Source organism: Pseudogymnoascus destructans, assembly GCF_001641265.1.
Source record: "Pseudogymnoascus destructans isolate 20631-21 unplaced genomic scaffold scaffold_10, whole genome shotgun sequence".
In the NCBI taxonomy this organism is placed as follows: domain Eukaryota; kingdom Fungi; phylum Ascomycota; class Leotiomycetes; order Thelebolales; family Thelebolaceae; genus Pseudogymnoascus; species Pseudogymnoascus destructans.
Genome location: NW_020167529.1, coordinates 3,057 through 21,475, shown reverse-complemented (window position 1 = coordinate 21,475; position 18,419 = coordinate 3,057). Strand labels below are relative to the sequence as shown.

Genomic DNA, 18,419 nt, shown 5'->3' with positions numbered 1-18,419 from the left:
ACGCAGTTCGAGCAAGAATCCATTTCGGGTAGTTCGTATCCGTGGTTCTTTATTCGACGGACAAGATCGTTGCGTTCCTGGAGTTTGCGGGCAGTGTCAGTAGGCATGTTGCATGTTGAAGGACTCGCTGAGGAGCAGCAGAGTCCCGGGGACATGGACGTACTTATAGGATTCGAGACGAATGCCCAGGGGAAGGGAGCGAGTGTTACGACGGAACAAGAAGGCTGGCCAACTACAGGACAGGAAGGAGGGAGGTCGCATGAGACCGGCCCTGGTACCTGGAGGGGCAGCGGGGAATAGTAGTTCTGAAAGTATCACGTGACGGACTCGCAGGATGATGAGAAGAGTCCTAAGAGTCCAGGACTCCGAGGACTCGAGTGAGTTCCCAGGAGTCCACTAGGCACGTGACGGAGTCGCAGGATGATGAGAAGAATCCTAAGAGTCCAGGACTCCGAGGACTCGAGTGAGTTCCCAAGAGTCCACTAGGCACGACGCCACTATATAAGTAGATAGTATTTCCTTAGATAGGAGCTTCGTGCTCAACTCAATACAGTATTTGTTATATACTAGTAACGTGTTACTTGAAGCCTTTGTGTCTGATCCCCTGCCTCCTCTGATAAGTAAACCTTTACGCAAGAGAACCTCTGTGTCTTCTATCGTTTAGAAGTCAGCGTTACAGGTGGGTGCACCAGATGTGAGAATCTAGCCACCCAAGGAAGGGATGATTTTACTAAGACAAGACACTGTCTTAGAAAAAGAGCCAAAGGGTCATAGCTTAGACTATTCCACAACGCAGCAATCAAGTGTATGATGTAGTGGAGTGGTTTAGACAAGTTGTACAAATGTTGAGTCTGAGAACTCAGGGATAAGTCAGAGGTTAGCACCTCACTGGCTTTTCAGAAACAAGGAGTAACAAGATCAATGCTTGGAAGCTTGGAAAAGACGTGGAAGTATGTGATAGTCGATTTACTGTATTGTCTGCTTGCCCTTTCTTAAGGAAAGGGCAATCCTATTTATGCTAAAGGAGTGTAGTTCTCTCATTTTCCAAGACTTTCCATGACTAACCAGGCTTGGTAACTGTAGTCGACGTAAGAGAATCCCATAGAACCATCTTGTCATACTGACATTCGTTGCACTCAGTTTGCTATCAAACTCAAGAGCAAACTTGGAAATCTCCTCCTCAAACCTACAAGTCACTATACATATTTTGGCTTATCACACCAACAACAAGAGCAATACTACTCAACGATTGCTACAACCATCTATGATTCATTACACGTCATCGCTCCTTAGTTACTGGGCCGATATTACCACATAGCATATCTCTACAACCCTCTATGATTCATTACATGACATCACTCATACTACCACATGACATATCTCTACCAACTAGAGGCCTAGGAGCATGAACGATAGCTCTAAAAGCTCCTACGAACCTCTATGATTCATTACATGTCATCGCTCTTTAGTTACCCACAAGATTGGTTAAGTTATGACATAATTTGTCTATGACATAATTTGTCTATGACATAATTTGTCTATGACATAATTTGTCTATCAGGGTACTCTGACCTTGGACCTCCTTTTACTTCCTATAGGCTACGAACCTAAGAGATGGTTCTATGGGATTCTCTTACATCGACTACAGTTACTAAGCTTGGTTAGTCATGGAAAGTCTTGGAAAATGAGAGAACTACACTCCTTTAGCATAAATAGGATTGCCCTTTCCTTAAGAAAGGGCAAGCAGACAATACAGTAAATCGACTATCACATACTTCCACGTCTTTTCCAAGCTTCCAAGCATTCATCTTGTTACTCCTTGTTTCTGAAAAGTCAGTGAGGTGTTAACCTCTGACTTACCCCTGAGTTCCCAGACTCAACATTTGTTGCAACTTGTCTGAACCACTTCACTACATCACACACCTGATTGCTGTGTTGTGGAATAGTCTAAGCTACGGCCCTTTGGCTCTTTTTGCTAAGACAGTGTGTTGTCTTAGTAAATTCATCCCTTCCTTGGGTGGCTAGATTCTCACATCTGGTGCACCCACCATTACACTATATTCCTTGTTAAGGGAGCGTTATGAAAGGTCTGATCTATGAAGTTGGTGATATTCTGTCGAGCTGACTGCTACAGGAGCCAACTTTATGTTTCAACCTCTATAAGGTCCTAGAATCGACTTTAGGATATAGTAGGATTTCTAAAGAAGGGATTTCGAATTTCAATATCAAGGTTCACGCTTAGAGAGCAAAAGAAAGGTGAAATTTAATCTTATGTTATAATTGTCATAGAGGTCATGATGCTAGTCTCGGTAAAGTAAGCTAGATTGAATCTAAAGAGAGAAGAAGATGAAAGGAAGGAAGAAGGTGAGGCATTCCTCATTATATGTAGCTGTGCGCTTAGCGATCCCTTGTAACCTTGGTTGCTACTATAGGTGCCTGTTCCCATAGTTGCTAGCAGCTGTGATGTGGGATCGTAACAAGTGGGATGTAGCGCGAGCGTAACCATATATCATTATAGCTGGCCACTGCTATAGCCCCTGTTCTAAACCCTTGAAAGAAGAGGGTTTTGGGGTTAATTAGCGTAGTGGTAGGGTAGGTAGTAGAGGGTTTCAGCTTAAATAGCGTATATAATTAGGCTACTAGCACTACAGAGGTGTTAGCCTTAGGCCAGCCTTAGCAGCTCGATCTAAGGGTTCTACGGCAGCAGGCTAAAGAGCAGAAAAAGGGGAAGGGTAGGAGCCGGGCCCGGCGTTAGGTTGGGGGTGAGCTTAATGCTGACCGGGCCTAGGAGCTTCGGGCTCCTAAAGCTGAGCTTATAGCCTAGAAGGCCTAGGCGAAGGAAGCCCGAGCGGCCCGGCAAGCTGCCAACCGGGCCCGTAAGCAGCTCTACGGGGCGGGGGTTGAGGCCCGGAAACAGGAGCGCCTCCGGAAGAAGAGGGTAAAAGCTCATATTTCAGCTGGCAACCCAATTCCTCCAGAGGACTGGAATTCCGGACCCAGAAGCTGGCTCTAAGCCCGAGCCTGGGTTCGAACCTGGGTTTGAGTTCGAACCCGAGCCTGGATCCGAGCCTGGATTTGAGCCAGGCTTTGAGCTTGCTCGAACCCGGGAGCCAGCTTGCGCGGCAGCTCCAATCGGCGCTTGAGTAGGATGGGAGTGGAAGTGATAATTTTTGTAAAATAATTGATCTATGTACCTTTCCATATAATTTACTATATAAAGGTACCTACAATATTTGGTGGTCGCGAAGGCATATCGCTATTTAATAGATCTACCACAACCTAGTAATATTAGCTATATGTGAAACTTTGGTTCTCTATTAGCCGTTTGTTTTAGTAGTAGTAGTAATAGGAGTCACATTAGCAATGCAAAGCGCCTCCCCCATATAAATACTTGTTGACTGACAGAAGCTCAAGATCGCCAAACTAATAAATTGTCAGCACACGGACCACAAGGCTGAAATTCGCCAACCTCCTCAGTCCAACCTGCTCCCGTCAACGAAGCAAACAATACTACACGAAACACTACTATCACCACCTTCATTTGAATAAAACTTCCGCTGGTCATAATATATTGACAATAGCGATGACCTTACTGCCATGGTTTATAGACGCAAACTACTTCTGAAACCAGCAACGCGTCTTTGATTCTGACCCAAATGTCAGCCTCATTAGGCGCAGGCTTGACTACGCTTTCGAGACCCAGGATAGCCGTTGTCCTGGTCACTGTCCTGGCAAGTGTGTATGGTATTTACTACCTACACAGTAGCAGCGATGGCACCGAAACGACCGCAGAGCCTATTACATCGTCTGGGCCTGGACTTCACCGTACCAACGCAATTCGCCGTCGCCACCGACGACCAATGCCCCGAACTGGCGATGGTGCTGAGGACAACCCAGACACATCCCACGATGAGTCCGACGATACTGATGGTGAAAGCGCGCCAGTGGTTCTGAGACCCCTTACCGATGGCGAAACGTTAGTCGACGAGGCCGCATTTGACGAATTCGACGATCCCTTGTGGAACCGACAGCGCGCTGGACAGCATATGGTACAACTGCTATTTCGAATATCCGAAGATGCTACAAAACGAAACGCATATGTTCATCGTGGGACGCTATGTAATGCTTGCGGAGTTGTTCCAATCCGCGGTATTAGGTATCGCTGTGCAAACTGTGCGGACTATGACCTCTGTGAATCCTGTGAATCCCAAGGCCACCACTACAGGACACACGTTTTCTACAAGATTCGAGTTCCTATATCCAACTATGCACCGAGGCAATTGCAGTCGGCGTTTTATCCTGGTGACCCAGACACTGCCGTCAAGATGTTGACGCGCGAACTCACGACAAGGCTCACAAGAGAGACAGGCCTAGATCGGCCCGAAATCGAGGCCTACTGGGAGCAGTGGACATATATGGCAAACACAGAATGGCGCGACGACCCAGACGGACTTTTTCTGGCCATGGACCGACGAACATTTGACCGCTGCCTCGTTCCGTCGGACGGAAACCGCTATGCGGCGCCGAATCTCATACACGACCGCATGTTCGCATTCTACGACCAAAACAACGACGACTTAATCAGTTTTCCAGAATACTTACAAGGGCTGGCGTTTCGGAAAAGCAAGAACAAGCTCAGAAGGGTATTTGATGGGTACGACATCAACGGAGACGGATTCGTCGATAGAAAAGACTTTCTACGGATGTTCCGATCGTATTACGTTTTATTCAAGAATATGCGGAAAGATATGCTGGACAGTATGGATGAGCATGCAGTTAATAGTGTTGAAGCACATCAACTTGTCCACAGCAGGCAACCCCTGAGTAGTGCCTTTGGCCGTGATGGTCGATTCGGACGTGCTTCAAATCCACGTTCTCCTGGGGAAGGGAAACAGCCCAATCCAGACGGCGACCTCGAAATCGTTGATGGTAAAGGGATTGTAAATCCAAGCGGCGACGACCACGGCGACAAAGAAGACGTATTTAGAGACCCCCTCGGTCGGGCCATGAACGATTTCCCACCGAACGGGACTGGTAACTACTGGGGAGTCGTGTCATCTCCACCGCCCACGCTGGAAACCTTGCAAAGCAGAGTGTTGGAAAATATTTTGTCAAGTCGGAGTCAGCAGGAGAGTACTCCACCCCGGAACGAACGATCTGAAAATCAGGAGCTAGCAGACGAAATTAATGTGAACTGGCCCCCAGGAATTGTTGAGCCTTGCGATGTATCCGAAGTCCTCGGTATGGATATGCCGCTCGATCAGGTGCCTCTGAGCCAACGAGCTAAAATTATAGACGAGGCTTCAAGACGAGTGCTGCGCAACGCCCATATGGAGCAGGAGGCAATTACTAATGACCGCATGCATGAGCGGTGGAGGAGGCGCCAGTTTTATACTGATGAAGAGGAGGGAGTAGAGGCACCTTCGGACTGGAAAATCGAAGAAGACGTCCCTCTTGGTGAGACGAAGTCGGAGGATGCTCCTCAAATACCTGCCCCATCTCCTCGCTCACGATCGTCGTCGAAGGTTCGGTTTGCAGAAGACATGGACGACTACGAAACCAGATCGAACCCATCAACGTCATCGCGCAGTGTTCCGGAGCGTTGGGGTGGAATGGAGATACCTGACGCAGAGAAGGACGCAGGAAAAGATGTCTTATACCAAGTCGCCCAACAGGCGTTCAATGAACTTCTCGACAACCTGTTTAAAAATGCAGAGGATGCTGCTATTGCTTCGCTTTCGTCTAAGAAGACCAGAGCCCTACACCACCATTTATTTACAAATGTATATTTTAAATGGTGGGCTGAGCAGGTTGACATGATTTACGCCGAGAAAAACGACAAAGAATCTGATGATTCGGATAAGAAGAGCCTCGAGGCTGAACTTGCACATCACATGCAAAGGGAAATCAGGTTATGGAATGAAGAGCCGAACAACACAGGTGTCGAGATAGAGGAGACGCGCGAGGCCCCTCTAGATGTACTGCTCGCTGCATCAGGATATTCAGTCGAACACGGCACCGCAGCCACTGAATCTGGTGCTACCCCTGATGAAGATATAGCAGTACATGACGCCTCGTCACCCGAAAGTCAAAGTTTGGATACACCAGTCGATGAGCACCACCGTGACCTCCTGGAAGTCCTCCGCGACCCTATCCCAGACCAAACAGAACCCCCGTTGCCCACCGACGAGGACGACTTCACAGATATGTTGCAATCATATCGTGATCCAACCCTACCCCAATTCCGGCCTTCAGCCGCATCGCCTCCCGCCTCCAATCCACCACCCCCAGAACCCCAAGACATACCACTACCCACAACCGAAACCTCCGAACCATCTCACCGCGAAGGCAGCGACCGCTCAAACAACGAACGCTCGCGCACCTCCAAACGAGGCAGCAAAGCGCACCGCAGCCGCGCTAAGAACTCTACTGAGTCCTCTCCGCCAAACCCTGAGAAAACTCCACTCCGCGACCTGCAAAAGGAGCTTCTCACCGAGATGAAAGCCGACGCTACTGTACCGACCGAAGTCCACCGCAGCCTTGCGAAGTGGGACTGGATGGCACTGTACAAGCTGCACGAGATGGAGAGTACAGAGGCCAAGGCGCGGACGCGTGGTGGATGGGGCCGGATCGGCTGGGTCGAGTTCGAGGATATCGTGCGCCTGCGGGATGCGGCGTGGCGGGCCGAGAAGCGGGAGTTGAAGGAGGCGGGGAAGGCACAGGCGGGGACGAGGATCATGAAGAGGGAGGAGGATGTGGAGAGGATGGTGGAGTATCTGGGGAGCTGGATTGAGATGTGTATCCCGGGATAATGGGTGTTGGTGGGTGCTGGCTAATGGGTATGTGGGCGAAAAGGGACGCTTACAATGTATATTATGGGTTCGCAATAGCGTTAATGTTGCTTCCGAATAAGGAAAGGACGATGGCTAGATGGGAAGAGCATAAGGAAGGCACAGGAGATGGAGATAGGAGGTGCGAAGCTGACATGCCAATAAAAATTTGGAAGGCACGTATGTCTTTTAACAGGAAGGTGCGATGGTCTACTGTGATAAATGGGCGAAGGGACCCTTGAAAGTTTTAGAATTCAATTCTAGTATCTATGGTAATGTTCGCGCTGCGCCCATGTTATATCCTGGGTTCGACGAAACGTTTGGTGTTCCTGAAGCACAGATCGTTCCCCCGGGCGCCTCGGCATTGTGGAACCCGGTTTGGGACTTGGCGAGCATCATTTCGTTGCTCTTCAAACCACGCGTGTATCACATCACCACCCGTCCAATTTTCCCAATTGTCCCAATGGTGATGATTTTTGGGTAGGGTACTCTAGTTCCCGTCCCATTTGTCTTGGCTCTGTTGCAAAACTTGTCTCAGGAGTCTGCTTTGCTCGAAAAATGCCTACATAACCCGCGCTCTCCCCTCGTCTGTTCCAATCCTTATCATCCAAACTATCTCCCATCTCATTCTTTTCCGCCTGCAAATTTTAATTTCGTCGCCGGTCGACAGCCAGTCTTTCTAGAAGCCATCAAAAAGCCTTATATACACCAATATCACCGCCATAATGCAGTTCAAGATCCTCACCATTGCTTCGTTCCTCGCTGTTGCTATTGCTGCACCCGCCGTTCAATCCAGCGGAGGTAAACATGCCTCCCCGCATATATGCTACTGAATACAGCTAACAACCATTGTGCAGAGATCGTTGTCCGCGCACCGCTTCCCGCAGTCCTCAGCGAGAGCGCAGCAATGAGCAACGCCAATGGAGAGGTCATTCCTTTCTCCTCGACTGGCGTTCACCAGCCACTCAAGGCTGCCGGGAAATAAATGGATGGAAGGGTTATAATTTAGAGGCACACTACACTACGTATGTGTGGCCTTGTATGTGTGAACATTCGGTTTTCAATGGAAGAAGGGGAGTATCTAGGGATGGAAACGAGTGGTTGTGGGATACGGACATTAGAAAGTGATGGGATTCGGTTGTCGAAATTATGTGCAGTTATTGATTCGGTATCTTTATTGTCGAACCATATTCTGCCTATATTGTCTTATGCCTCATCTTGACCTGTCATCATTTTTGGAGCTTGGTTGCGATTCTAGTCTACATGAGTGTGCTTCTCCATGGTTATGAGAGTAACGAGCAGAAGGAAGGCACAAGTCTTCAACGGAAGGCGCGAAGCTGTAACATGAGGCGCTAACATAATATGGAAATTAGTAGAGGGAAGGCACGTCTTTTGAACGGGAAGGTACGATGGGTTACTTCACAGAAGAGGCATAACATAAGACTCTGGCTAGGAATTTCATTGTTTGCATCGTAACGTAATATTCTTCGCGCTGCGCCTATCGGATCAACCAAGTGTCCCCCCACAAGCAAGTGTCCCCTCTCAGGGCAAAATAAGTAGGTACCTGTATATAGAAAAACATATAAAGAGGTACTTCTTCTCATTTATTCTACAATGGTTTTTACCTTCTACAACCTGTTGAGTAATAAATGTATGTATTCCTGACTATGTAACCTATACTTGGCTTTACCGATAATCCGTACGGAGATCACGTGAGATCATGTGACTATTACAACACACCCCCCCACGTATCCCCGTACGAGCCTCAAATTGTAGTGTGAGAAACTTGGGAAAAAAGGTGTCAAGTACGCCCGATGATTCACATCTACGCCCGGTGACTCATTTCCGATCGAAAAAGAAGTTGGCCACTTCGATTCGGATCTTCCATCTTTCTTCCATATCGGTCATCTATACCTTGGACTGCCTGGCTGCCTTCTGCCTTCTGCCCCTGCCTGCCCTGCATCTCCTATCCTACGACTCATGTACCTTTTAGCGTTCTTATGAGTCCGTACGAGCTAACGCTTATAGATTCCTCCCAAGATGATCGGGAGCCCACCCCTCCTCCGAAGGATGACACTCCTCATCCTGGAGAACGTGCTGGGACTCGGGCCCATGCGCGGAAGTTGGCGCTTGAGGCTGCGCAAAGAAATGGTGGTAGGAATGCTGTTTAAGTAGGGATTTGGATGTACGGACTTGTGGTTCTTGGGTTTTTCTTGTTTTGCGGTGGCTTTCTTGTATAGATTGACAGAAATGGCAATGGATTTCTTGGTGATTCGGGGATTCTCCTGTTTTTATATGGTAAAAGTCGGGGATTTCCCTTGTTACCCCTGATTTCCCCCCTTTTGTTGAAATGGGTTTTTTATTTCGAAAAAAAATATGAAATCCGCCGTACGAGGCGGAAACAACAGATACAGCTCTTCAACAAGAGGAAGCAGTAGAGATAGAACCTCAAAAGGATATAGAGGTCCAACATGAAGAGCCTCAACTCCAGACACCTGAAATGACACCAGAGCATTCAGAAGACAGCGTACGGAGACACGACATCTACCTTGCAACCATTGCACACCCAGAAGCAAGGATAAGCCAGCACCAAGCTTTCATCGTTGGTACAGAGTTCCAGAAACGTAAGATACATCGTACGGAGCCCCCTGCTGCTCCGAAGTATTGGAACCAGCTTCAAAACCACCCTCATAGGCTTGGTTTCAAGGCTGCAGCGGAAAAGGAAATAACAGACCTTTGGAAGCAAGACACCTTCAAATCGATGCCAGACAGCACTGTACGGAGTTTTGTCATTCCACTAATGTGGGTATTTACCTACAAATTTGACGATAATGGCTACCTTGTCAAATACAAGGCTAGACTTGTTGTAAGAGGGGACCTACAGCATTACTCAATCCATGATGAGACGTACGCAGCTACCCTTGCTTCAAAGACCTTCCGAGCCCTCATGGCTATTACAGCCTACTTCGATTTGGATACAGAGCAATTAGATGCAATAAATGCCTTTACAAACAGCCGCATTGATGAGGAGGTCTACGTACGATGTGCTGACGGTTATGAGGAGCAAGGACAATGCTGGAAACTCAACAGGGCCTTATATGGACTCCGACGGTCACCACTCCTATGGTTCCGCGACTTTTCAGATACACTGAAGAAGCTAGGCCTTGTACAGGTCCCAGAAGCCCAGTGTCTATTCGTCTTATCTACAATCATTGTGTTCTTCTATGTAGACGATATCTGCATTCTAAGCCATCCCTACCACAAGGCAGAAGCAACAGAGTTCCGTACGAAACTTATGGAAGCCTATGAATTCCGTGAAATAGGAGAACTTGAATGGTTCTTAGGAATAAGAATTATAAGAGACCGGACAGAGAGAACACTCTGGCTATGCCAGGACACATACATCGACAAAATAACGACTACGTACAGAGTAACGCCATTGTCGAAAACAGTTAAGGTTCCAATGGTTAATGACAATCTCACTCCATACGATGGGCAAGCAGACAAACATCAAATCCACCTATATCAACAGAAAGTAGGATCTACCAACTACGCTGCAGTGGTTACAAGACCAGATATATGCTGTACGGTGCAGAAACTATCCGAATACCTTGTTAACCCAGGACCAGACCACATGGCAGCAGTCGATCGACTTGTACTCTATCTAAAGGAGACAAAACATCTAGCCCTCCAGTACGGACCAAAGATCAATACACCATGCTTCCAATGCTCTAGTGATGCTTCGTACGCAGATTGCGGAGCTACAAGAAAGAGTACAGAAGGGTATCTCTTCACACTCTTTGGAGGAGCAATTGACTGGCGCTGTACAAAGCAGAAAACCGTATCAACCTCAATTACAGAAGCTGAGCTTCTAGCTCTATCACATAGTGCAAAACAGCTCTATTGGTGGCAGCGATTTTTCTCAACTATCAACTTGATCTTAATAAGAAGTTCATCCTACAATGTGACAATATGCAGACCGTACGGCTCTTACTCAAAGAGCCCGAAGCTAGTTACGAAACTCAAGCATATTGATATTCACTCCCACTGGCGTTGATATTTCTTGTAGAGGTTGTAGAGCTGCGCACTCCTCTTCATATTCCTCTCCTTCCTTTTCTAAAAGGTCAGGAAGTTCAATGACCTGGACTGTCTTTTGGAGCTCCAATTCTACAACTGTATCTTCGTACGATGGATCATACACCTTTGTCTCGTCAAAAGCAACGTCCCTGGTGTTACGACGGAACAAGAAGGCTGGCCAACTACAGGACAGGAAGGAGGGAGGTCGCATGAGACCGGCCCTGGTACCTGGAGGGGCAGCGGGGAATAGTAGTTCTGAAAGTATCACGTGACGGACTCGCAGGATGATGAGAAGAGTCCTAAGAGTCCAGGACTCCGAGGACTCGAGTGAGTTCCCAGGAGTCCACTAGGCACGTGACGGACTCGCAGGATGATGAGAAGAATCCTAAGAGTCCAGGACTCCGAGGACTCGAGTGAGTTCCCAGGAGTCCACTAGGCACGACGCCACTATATAAGTAGATAGTATTTCCTTAGATAGGAGCTTCGTGCTCAACTCAATACAGTATTTGTTATATACTAGTAACGTGTTACTTGAAGCCTTTGTGTCTGATCCCCTGCCTCCTCTGATAAGTAAACCTTTACGCAAGAGAACCTCTGTGTCTTCTATCGTTTAGAAGTCAGCGTTACACCTGGTTACTATAACCCTCTTAAGATTTGGAACCCATATTCTAAAGATGTTTGTAGAGTTGTAGCCAATAAGATAGCCTATTTGGGCGGTCCTCTCTATCCTCTTTAGCTTTGGTTGCTTAAGGAGGAGTGCATAGGCTATACATCCATAGGCGCGGATATGAGAGAGTAAGGGCTTAGTAAGCTCTGGCTTTTGAAGCTGCGAGGGTAGGGACTGGAGTAGAAGTCCGTACGGAGTCTCATCATTAATGACAGATGATGGAGACCGGTTTATAAGGTAACCTGCAGTCCGAAATATTTCAGGCCAAATTCCTTGTGGTAGGTTGCCTGCTTCCTTTAAAGCTCGTGAGCGTGTGATTATCGTACGGCCTGAACGTTCGATTCCACCATTTGGCAAAACGTGCCTCAAGTGGCATCGTCCTCGGTAATCTCACTCTCACTCTCACCCCACCACAGTCTCCAGCTCCCAATCCGGCTCAAGCTCGCCGTCGACATGTTCCCGGTCCGCGTCGTCTTCGCTGTCAGAAGACTCGTACTCCTCAGCCAGGGCGACGTCAGGAAGGTGGCAGTGCTACAAAGAGTCAGTGGGGTTAGCGGTGACAAGACAGAGGTGATACGTACGATAGCCTTCTGGAGGTCATTGCCAAGACGAGTAGTGCGGCGCAGGCTTCGGACCTCCGACGCGATCTCAAGGACGGCGAGGCCAAGATTTACCTTCTGCGGCTGCGAGTCGTGACCCACACGGTGGTGGTGACGAAGGAGATTCTTGCCTTGCACGACGTAGGCTGTATATTTCTCCTGGACGGCTGCTAAGATCTTAGCACGGTTGTTGGCTAAGGTCTTGGAGAAGGCCTCCTCGTCGCGCTGGATGGCGTCGCGATACAGCTGGAAGACGTCGGCAAGGCGATTGAACTGGCGGAGAGTGAAGGTCGGGATCTAGGCTGTTAGTAAACAGACAAGACGTAGAGGGTCTGTGGACTTACTGGGAGGCACTTGTTATGTTGCTCCACGCAGTACTCGCAGCGGCTCATCGGATTCTTCTTCTCGCAAACAAGGAGTCGGCGATCTCGGTACACTCGCTTGGAGCAACGAAGGCAGAGGTTGAGCTTGGCCTTCTTGCGACGGGGAGGCAACTATGACCTCCGAGGGGGTGTTGTGGCGGTGAGCACACGATGGGGTTGCAAGGACACGACGGCGCAGGTCCACCACAGAATCTGAGCATCCAGGGCGCAGTGGAGAGCGGCCACGGTGAGACGGACCAGCGACAGAAAGGTTGCGGGCAGGGCGCGTAGTGTCATCCTCAACGCTCGGAAGGGGCTCCTCGTCTGCCCCGTGGGTAATGGCGAGAGCTTGGGCAGCAGCTTCCTTCGCTTTCTTGTGCCTGGCCCTAGTGGTAGCAGCTTTCGCTGCCGTCGCCTTCTTCTTCTCCAACAAGGCATCAACGGCAGCCAGGCGTTCTGCTTCAGTGAGCCGAGCCTCTGGGACCTAGATGGTGAAGCCTCACTTGGAAATGAATGGGAGGGTTGGATTAAGGACGAAGGATATGAAATCCACATCTCTCCACCCTATACAGCAGAGCCGAACGGAGGAATAGAGAGGTCAGGCCGTACGATAATCACACAATCACGCGCACTTAAAGAATCAGCCAACTTACCAGAAGGAATGTGGCCTGAGATTTTCAAAACAGCAGGGTACCTCATAAACCGCTCACCATCGTCAGTCATAAACGATGAGACCCCGTACGGACTTCTTCTCCAGTCTTTACCTACAGAGAGCCAAAAGCCAGAGCTACTTAAGCCATTACTCTCTCATATTCGCGCTTATGGCTGTAGAGCCTATGCCCTTATTCTAAACAAGCCAAAGCTTGAGAGGATACAGAGGATCGCCCAAATAGGCTACCTAGTTGGCTATAACTCTACAAACATATTCCGCATTTGGGTTCCGCAACTTAAAAGGGTTATAGTTACAAGAGACGTTACCTTTGATGAGACAAAGGCTTATGACCCTTCGTACGAGGCTCAGCTTGTCCAAACAGAGCTCAAAAAGACAGTTCAGGTCATTTAAATACCAGATATTCAAGATCAAGAAGATGAGGAGTTTGAGGGGGAACAACAGCCTCAGAACGGGACAACAATTCCGTACGAATCAGAGGCAACAAACACCTCCTCTCCTCAAGAAGAGCCGCCTACTCAGAAGGACCACGGAGCTACAGAGCTACAGGAACAACTTCAAACGCCTGAAATGACACCGGAACGCCCTGAGGACACTGTACGAAGACACGACGTCTACCTAGCTACAATAGCGATACCAGAAGCAAAGCTAAGCTTACACCAAGCTTTCCTAGTAGGAACGGAGTTCAATCGACAGAGCATACACCGTATGGACCTACCAGCTGCTCCAAAGTTCTGGAATCAACTCCAAACTCATCCACATCGAATAGGATTCCAAGCTGCAGCTGCAAAGGAAATAGGAGACCTTCGAAAGCAAGGAACGTTCACATCTGTCAACGACAGCTCCGTATGGAACTTTGTGATACCCCTTATGTGGGTTTTCACATACAAATTCAATGACAATGGCTACCTTCTTAAATATAAGGCTAGACTTGTTGTAAGAGGCGACCTACAATGCTATTCTATCCATGATGAGACGTACGCAGCTACGCTTTCTTCGAAAACCTTCTGAGCCTTAATGGCAATCACAGCCTACTTTGATTTGGATCCACAACAATTAGATGCTATAAACGCATTCACAAACAGCCGTATTGATGAGGAGGTCTACGTACGGTGTGCAGACGGCTACCAGGAGCAAGGAAAATGCTGGAAACTTAACAGGGCACTCTATGGACTTCGAAGGTCCCCCTTACTCTGGTTTCGAGACTTCTCAGAGACACTCAAGGCTCTAGGCCTCGTACAGGTCCCAGAAGCACAGTGCCTCTTTGTATCTTCAAAGATTATTGTCTTCTTCTATGTTGACGATATTTGCATCCTTAGCCATCCTAGCCACAAAATGGAGGCAACACAGTTCCGTACGAGACTGATGGAAGCGTATGAGTTTCGAGAAATAGGAGAACTTCAATGGTTCTTAGGCATAAGAATTGTGAGGGACCGCACCCAGAAAACCCTATGGCTGTGCCAGGACTCCTATATCGACAAGATCACAACTACGTACGGAGTAGCCTCTATTCGATCCACCCGAACGCCAATGGTTACAGACAACCTAACCCAATTTGACGGCCAGGCAGATAAGCAACAAATCCATCTTTACCAACAGAAAGTAGGATCAGCAAACTACGCAGCAGTCGTAACGAGACCTGATATAGCCCGTACGACACAGAAACTATCTGAATTTCTCATCAATCCAGGCCCAGACCACATGGCTGCAGTCGACAGACTTCTACTCTACCTTAAGGATACTAAGACCCTAGCTCTTCAGTTTGGACCTAATATTCAAGAGGCTCGCTTTCAATGCTCTAGTGACGCTTCGTACGCAGACTGCGAATCAACAAGAAAGAGCACAGAGGGTTATTTGTTTACCCTATTTGGAGGGGCAATAGACTGGCGCTGCTCAAAGCAGAAGACTGTGTCAACCTCTACAACAGAGGCAGAGCTTCTAGCTTTGTCCCACAGTGCGAAACAGCTCTATTGGTGGCAGCGTTTCTTTTAACACAATCAAACTCGATCTAAACGAGCAATACTCACTTAATTGTGATAATTTGCAGACCGTACGGATCTTACTTAAGGAGTCTCCAAAGCTAGTTACAAAGCTGAAGCATATTGATGTCCACTCACATTGGTTAAGACAGGAGGTTGAGCATCGGAACCTCAATATTAAGTGGATAGCTACGTACGAGATGCCAGCAGACGGCTTTACTAAGGCCCTACTCCATCAGAAGCACAAGGAGTTCATTAAACATTTGAACCTTGTAGACATAAAGCATCTCCTATAGGAGTGCATACATACAACACAACCCCGTACGAAGCACTGGCTACCTTTGTACTATGGAAAGCAGCCCCCTAGACCAAAGAGTCTAGTCTTCTACTTCACTAACTGAAAAGTGAGGCAAGACAAGAATAGCTAATGGATGAGTTCCGTACGGAGGTAGAACTCTCAAAAGCACCAAAGCCGCCTACAGTTACACCTAGTTTTACTATGCGTTCTTATTTCAACTTTCCCAATGGAATACCTTGGGAAATAATAAACATACACTCATTTGGAAGACTACACAACTCTGTACGACATAGATGCAATATATGCATGGAGATTTCACATTCATTTTTCGAAATTCCAAACCCATTTCAACAAAGGGGGGAAGGCAGACAAGAGCAGGAGAAATCCCTGACTTTTACTATACAAAAACAGGAGAATCACCCATTTTCCCACACTCACAACTACGTACGGACCTGTCACATTAAAATTGCAGAGAAATCCACTGTCATTGAGGCCTCATTCACAACCGAGAGCACCAGAACCCGAGAGCACCAGAACACCGAGAGCACCAGAACACTGAGAGCACTAGAAGTGAGGCGTACGGAGATTACCCACGAAGCTGAGCAGCAGCTTCTTCATCAATAGCTTTCTGTCGGGCGAAGGCACGGGTGCCAGATCTTTTCCCAGCTTTGGGAGATGGCGGAGGTGGTGGCGTGGCAGGTCTCCAAGTTTTCTTGTGGCCTACTATGTGTTAGTGTCGTACGCAGCATAGGAATCAACAGAAAGGTACAAACTTACTCAAGGAACAAGCAGCTGACTTGTGCTTCATTGCACAGTTACCACAGGCTCCTTCCTGCAGCTCGCCATAGTGATGGCAGGCAGAGAAGAAGGGACGAGCCCGAGCACTGCCCCGATCATGTACACACTGGTCACAGCCAGCATCCATGTCTCCTACAGCCTGGATGTACCAAGCCGTTGTCTGTTGTGGGTGGTCAGACTCCACCACACCAGCAACACCATACGGACGGGCCAATTCCACGCCAACCACAATTGGGGGTAGGGATGGTATTTTGACCCTCTCATACTCCGGCAAGTCATCATGGAGGTCAGCCCTGATCTCAACCAGAGCCATGTCTTGAGGCTTGATTTCACCAATAAACAGTCATTGTGAGTCACGTACGGAGCTGTGCGAGAGTGGAAAGTTGGTGCTTGGTAGTGGCGGGGGTGGGGGTAGAAAAAGGTTGTTGGCCCAGAACTCCAAATTCAGACCCATACGGATTTGCCTGCGAGCCTTCCTACTTAGTATGCGGTACTGGAATACATGGGGGGGTGTGTTGTAATATGTCACATGATCTCAGCACCACTTCCCCGCAATTTCAGGCAGCAATAGATAGACAGAACAACACGCATATTACTCAACAACCTCCGTCCTGGCACCGTAGCTCACGTGTTATGACCACGCATGTGATGCGTTCGTGACAATTATACCCCCCTTTGAGGCTCAAGCCCCTTTGAGCCCTGGGTTGCCAACTTCTGTGAAGTGAGGTTATTGATGAGGGTGCCACTGCCACGCTGGCCTAATGATTAAGGCTGTCGGGGTAGGCGCTTCACCTCCGTACTGTTGTGGTGTTTTGTTGTGACCGCTTCTTCTTTTCCCTCCTTCTTCTTCTCACTTTTACCCACAACAACACCACCAACTCCTTCCTGCTTTCTGTCGCATGTAGCTACTGCTTCCCTTCTGTTGTGAGTACTGTTCTTAATACCTTGGATCCTTATACTGATAGATCTGTAGGTCTCCCTTCTCCGACCTCACTCTGACGACTTCACCATCATGGCCCCCGACAAGAAGAACAATGGCAAAGCAACTGCGGCTGCTGGAATATGCGGATTTGGAACCCCCATCTTCTCCGTACGTAGCTCACAAAGTCCTTAATCGTCTGTAGGAGCGTTCCTTGTGTTTTATCCTTTATAGTATAGACGTGGTTCATGCGGCAATTATCACATAGGAAGTGTAAGGCTTGTGTGCTGCCATCGTACGCCTCTGGCATTTGGATTAGGTCAAGGTGGACCTTCTCATATGGCACTTTTGAGCGTGGTGTAGATCTTCTAGAAATCTGCCTTGTAGCATGCGTAAGTCGGCATACTTCGCACTGAGTATCGTACGAGTCTAGGTCTGTGACGATAACTCCAGCGGTCTTCTCTTGGAGTTTTCTAATGGCGTTTTGGTTTAGGTGTCCCATGCGGTTATGCCATTCCTTTGCAGTGCCTTTTAGGTCCTTACTGTTACGACGGAACAAGAAGGCTGGCCAACTACAGGACAGGAAGGAGGGAGGTCGCATGAGACCGGCCCTGGTACCTGGAGGGGCAGCGGGGAATAGTAGTTCCGAAAGTATCACGTGACGGACTCGCAGGATGATGAGAAGAGTCCTAAGAGTCCAGGACTCCGAGGACTCGAGTGAGTTCCCAGGAGTCCACTAGGCACGTGATGGACTCGCAGGATGATGAGAAGAGTCCTAAGAGTCCAGGACTCCGAGGACTCGAGTGAGTTCCCAAGAGTCCACTAGGCACGACGCCACTATATAAGTAGATAGTATTTCCTTAGATAGGAGCTTCGTGCTCAACTCAATACAGTATTTGTTATATACTAGTAACGTGTTACTTGAAGCCTTTGTGTCTGATCCCCTGCCTCCTCTGATAAGTAAACCTTTACGCAAGAGAACCTCTGTGTCTTCTATCGTTTAGAAGTCAGCGTTACACTTTGAGCACCACTTCTACGAGGTACCGGCTTACACACAAAGCAACATGTCTGTCGTCAGTTCGAAGGGGAAAACCCCCACCACGCCAACTTCGTCTCAGAGGTCTAAGCCTGAGAATGAACAGATGCCCGATGCACCCACCGTCAACGAACTCAAGGAAACTCTACGCGTCAAGTTGCCCGACACTTACTCCGGCAACCGA

The 18,419-nt window shown here is 48.3% G+C and overlaps 4 protein-coding genes across 4 annotated transcripts; 2 read left to right on the top strand and 2 right to left on the bottom strand.

The window, feature by feature from the left end:
- Positions 1-3,656: 3,656 nt before the first annotated feature.
- VC83_06057 (uncharacterized protein) lies at positions 3,657-6,812 on the top strand (the record flags this gene model as incomplete). The annotated part of the gene is made up of 1 exon (XM_024469663.1): positions 3,657-6,812. One exon carries the CDS (start codon positions 3,657-3,659, stop codon positions 6,810-6,812), a length of 3,156 nt encoding a protein of 1,051 aa, XP_024324253.1.
- Positions 6,813-7,555: 743 nt separating this feature from the next.
- Positions 7,556-7,815, top strand: VC83_06056 (uncharacterized protein; the record flags this gene model as incomplete). Its single annotated transcript, XM_024469662.1, has 2 exons — positions 7,556-7,631; positions 7,688-7,815. The coding sequence occupies 2 exons, from the start codon at positions 7,556-7,558 to the stop codon at positions 7,813-7,815; spliced, it is 204 nt and encodes a 67-aa protein (XP_024324252.1).
- A 4,161-nt stretch (positions 7,816-11,976) lies between these two features.
- Positions 11,977-13,248, bottom strand: VC83_06055 (uncharacterized protein; the record flags this gene model as incomplete). The annotated part of the gene is made up of 5 exons (XM_024469661.1): positions 11,977-12,105; positions 12,156-12,470; positions 12,518-12,609; positions 12,794-13,019; positions 13,246-13,248. 5 exons carry the CDS (start codon positions 13,246-13,248, stop codon positions 11,977-11,979), a joined length of 765 nt encoding a protein of 254 aa, XP_024324251.1.
- A 4,022-nt stretch (positions 13,249-17,270) lies between these two features.
- On the bottom strand, positions 17,271-17,701 carry VC83_06054 (uncharacterized protein; the record flags this gene model as incomplete). The annotated part of the gene is made up of 2 exons (XM_024469660.1): positions 17,271-17,363; positions 17,384-17,701. 2 exons carry the CDS (start codon positions 17,699-17,701, stop codon positions 17,271-17,273), a joined length of 411 nt encoding a protein of 136 aa, XP_024324250.1.
- Positions 17,702-18,419: the final 718 nt, after the last annotated feature.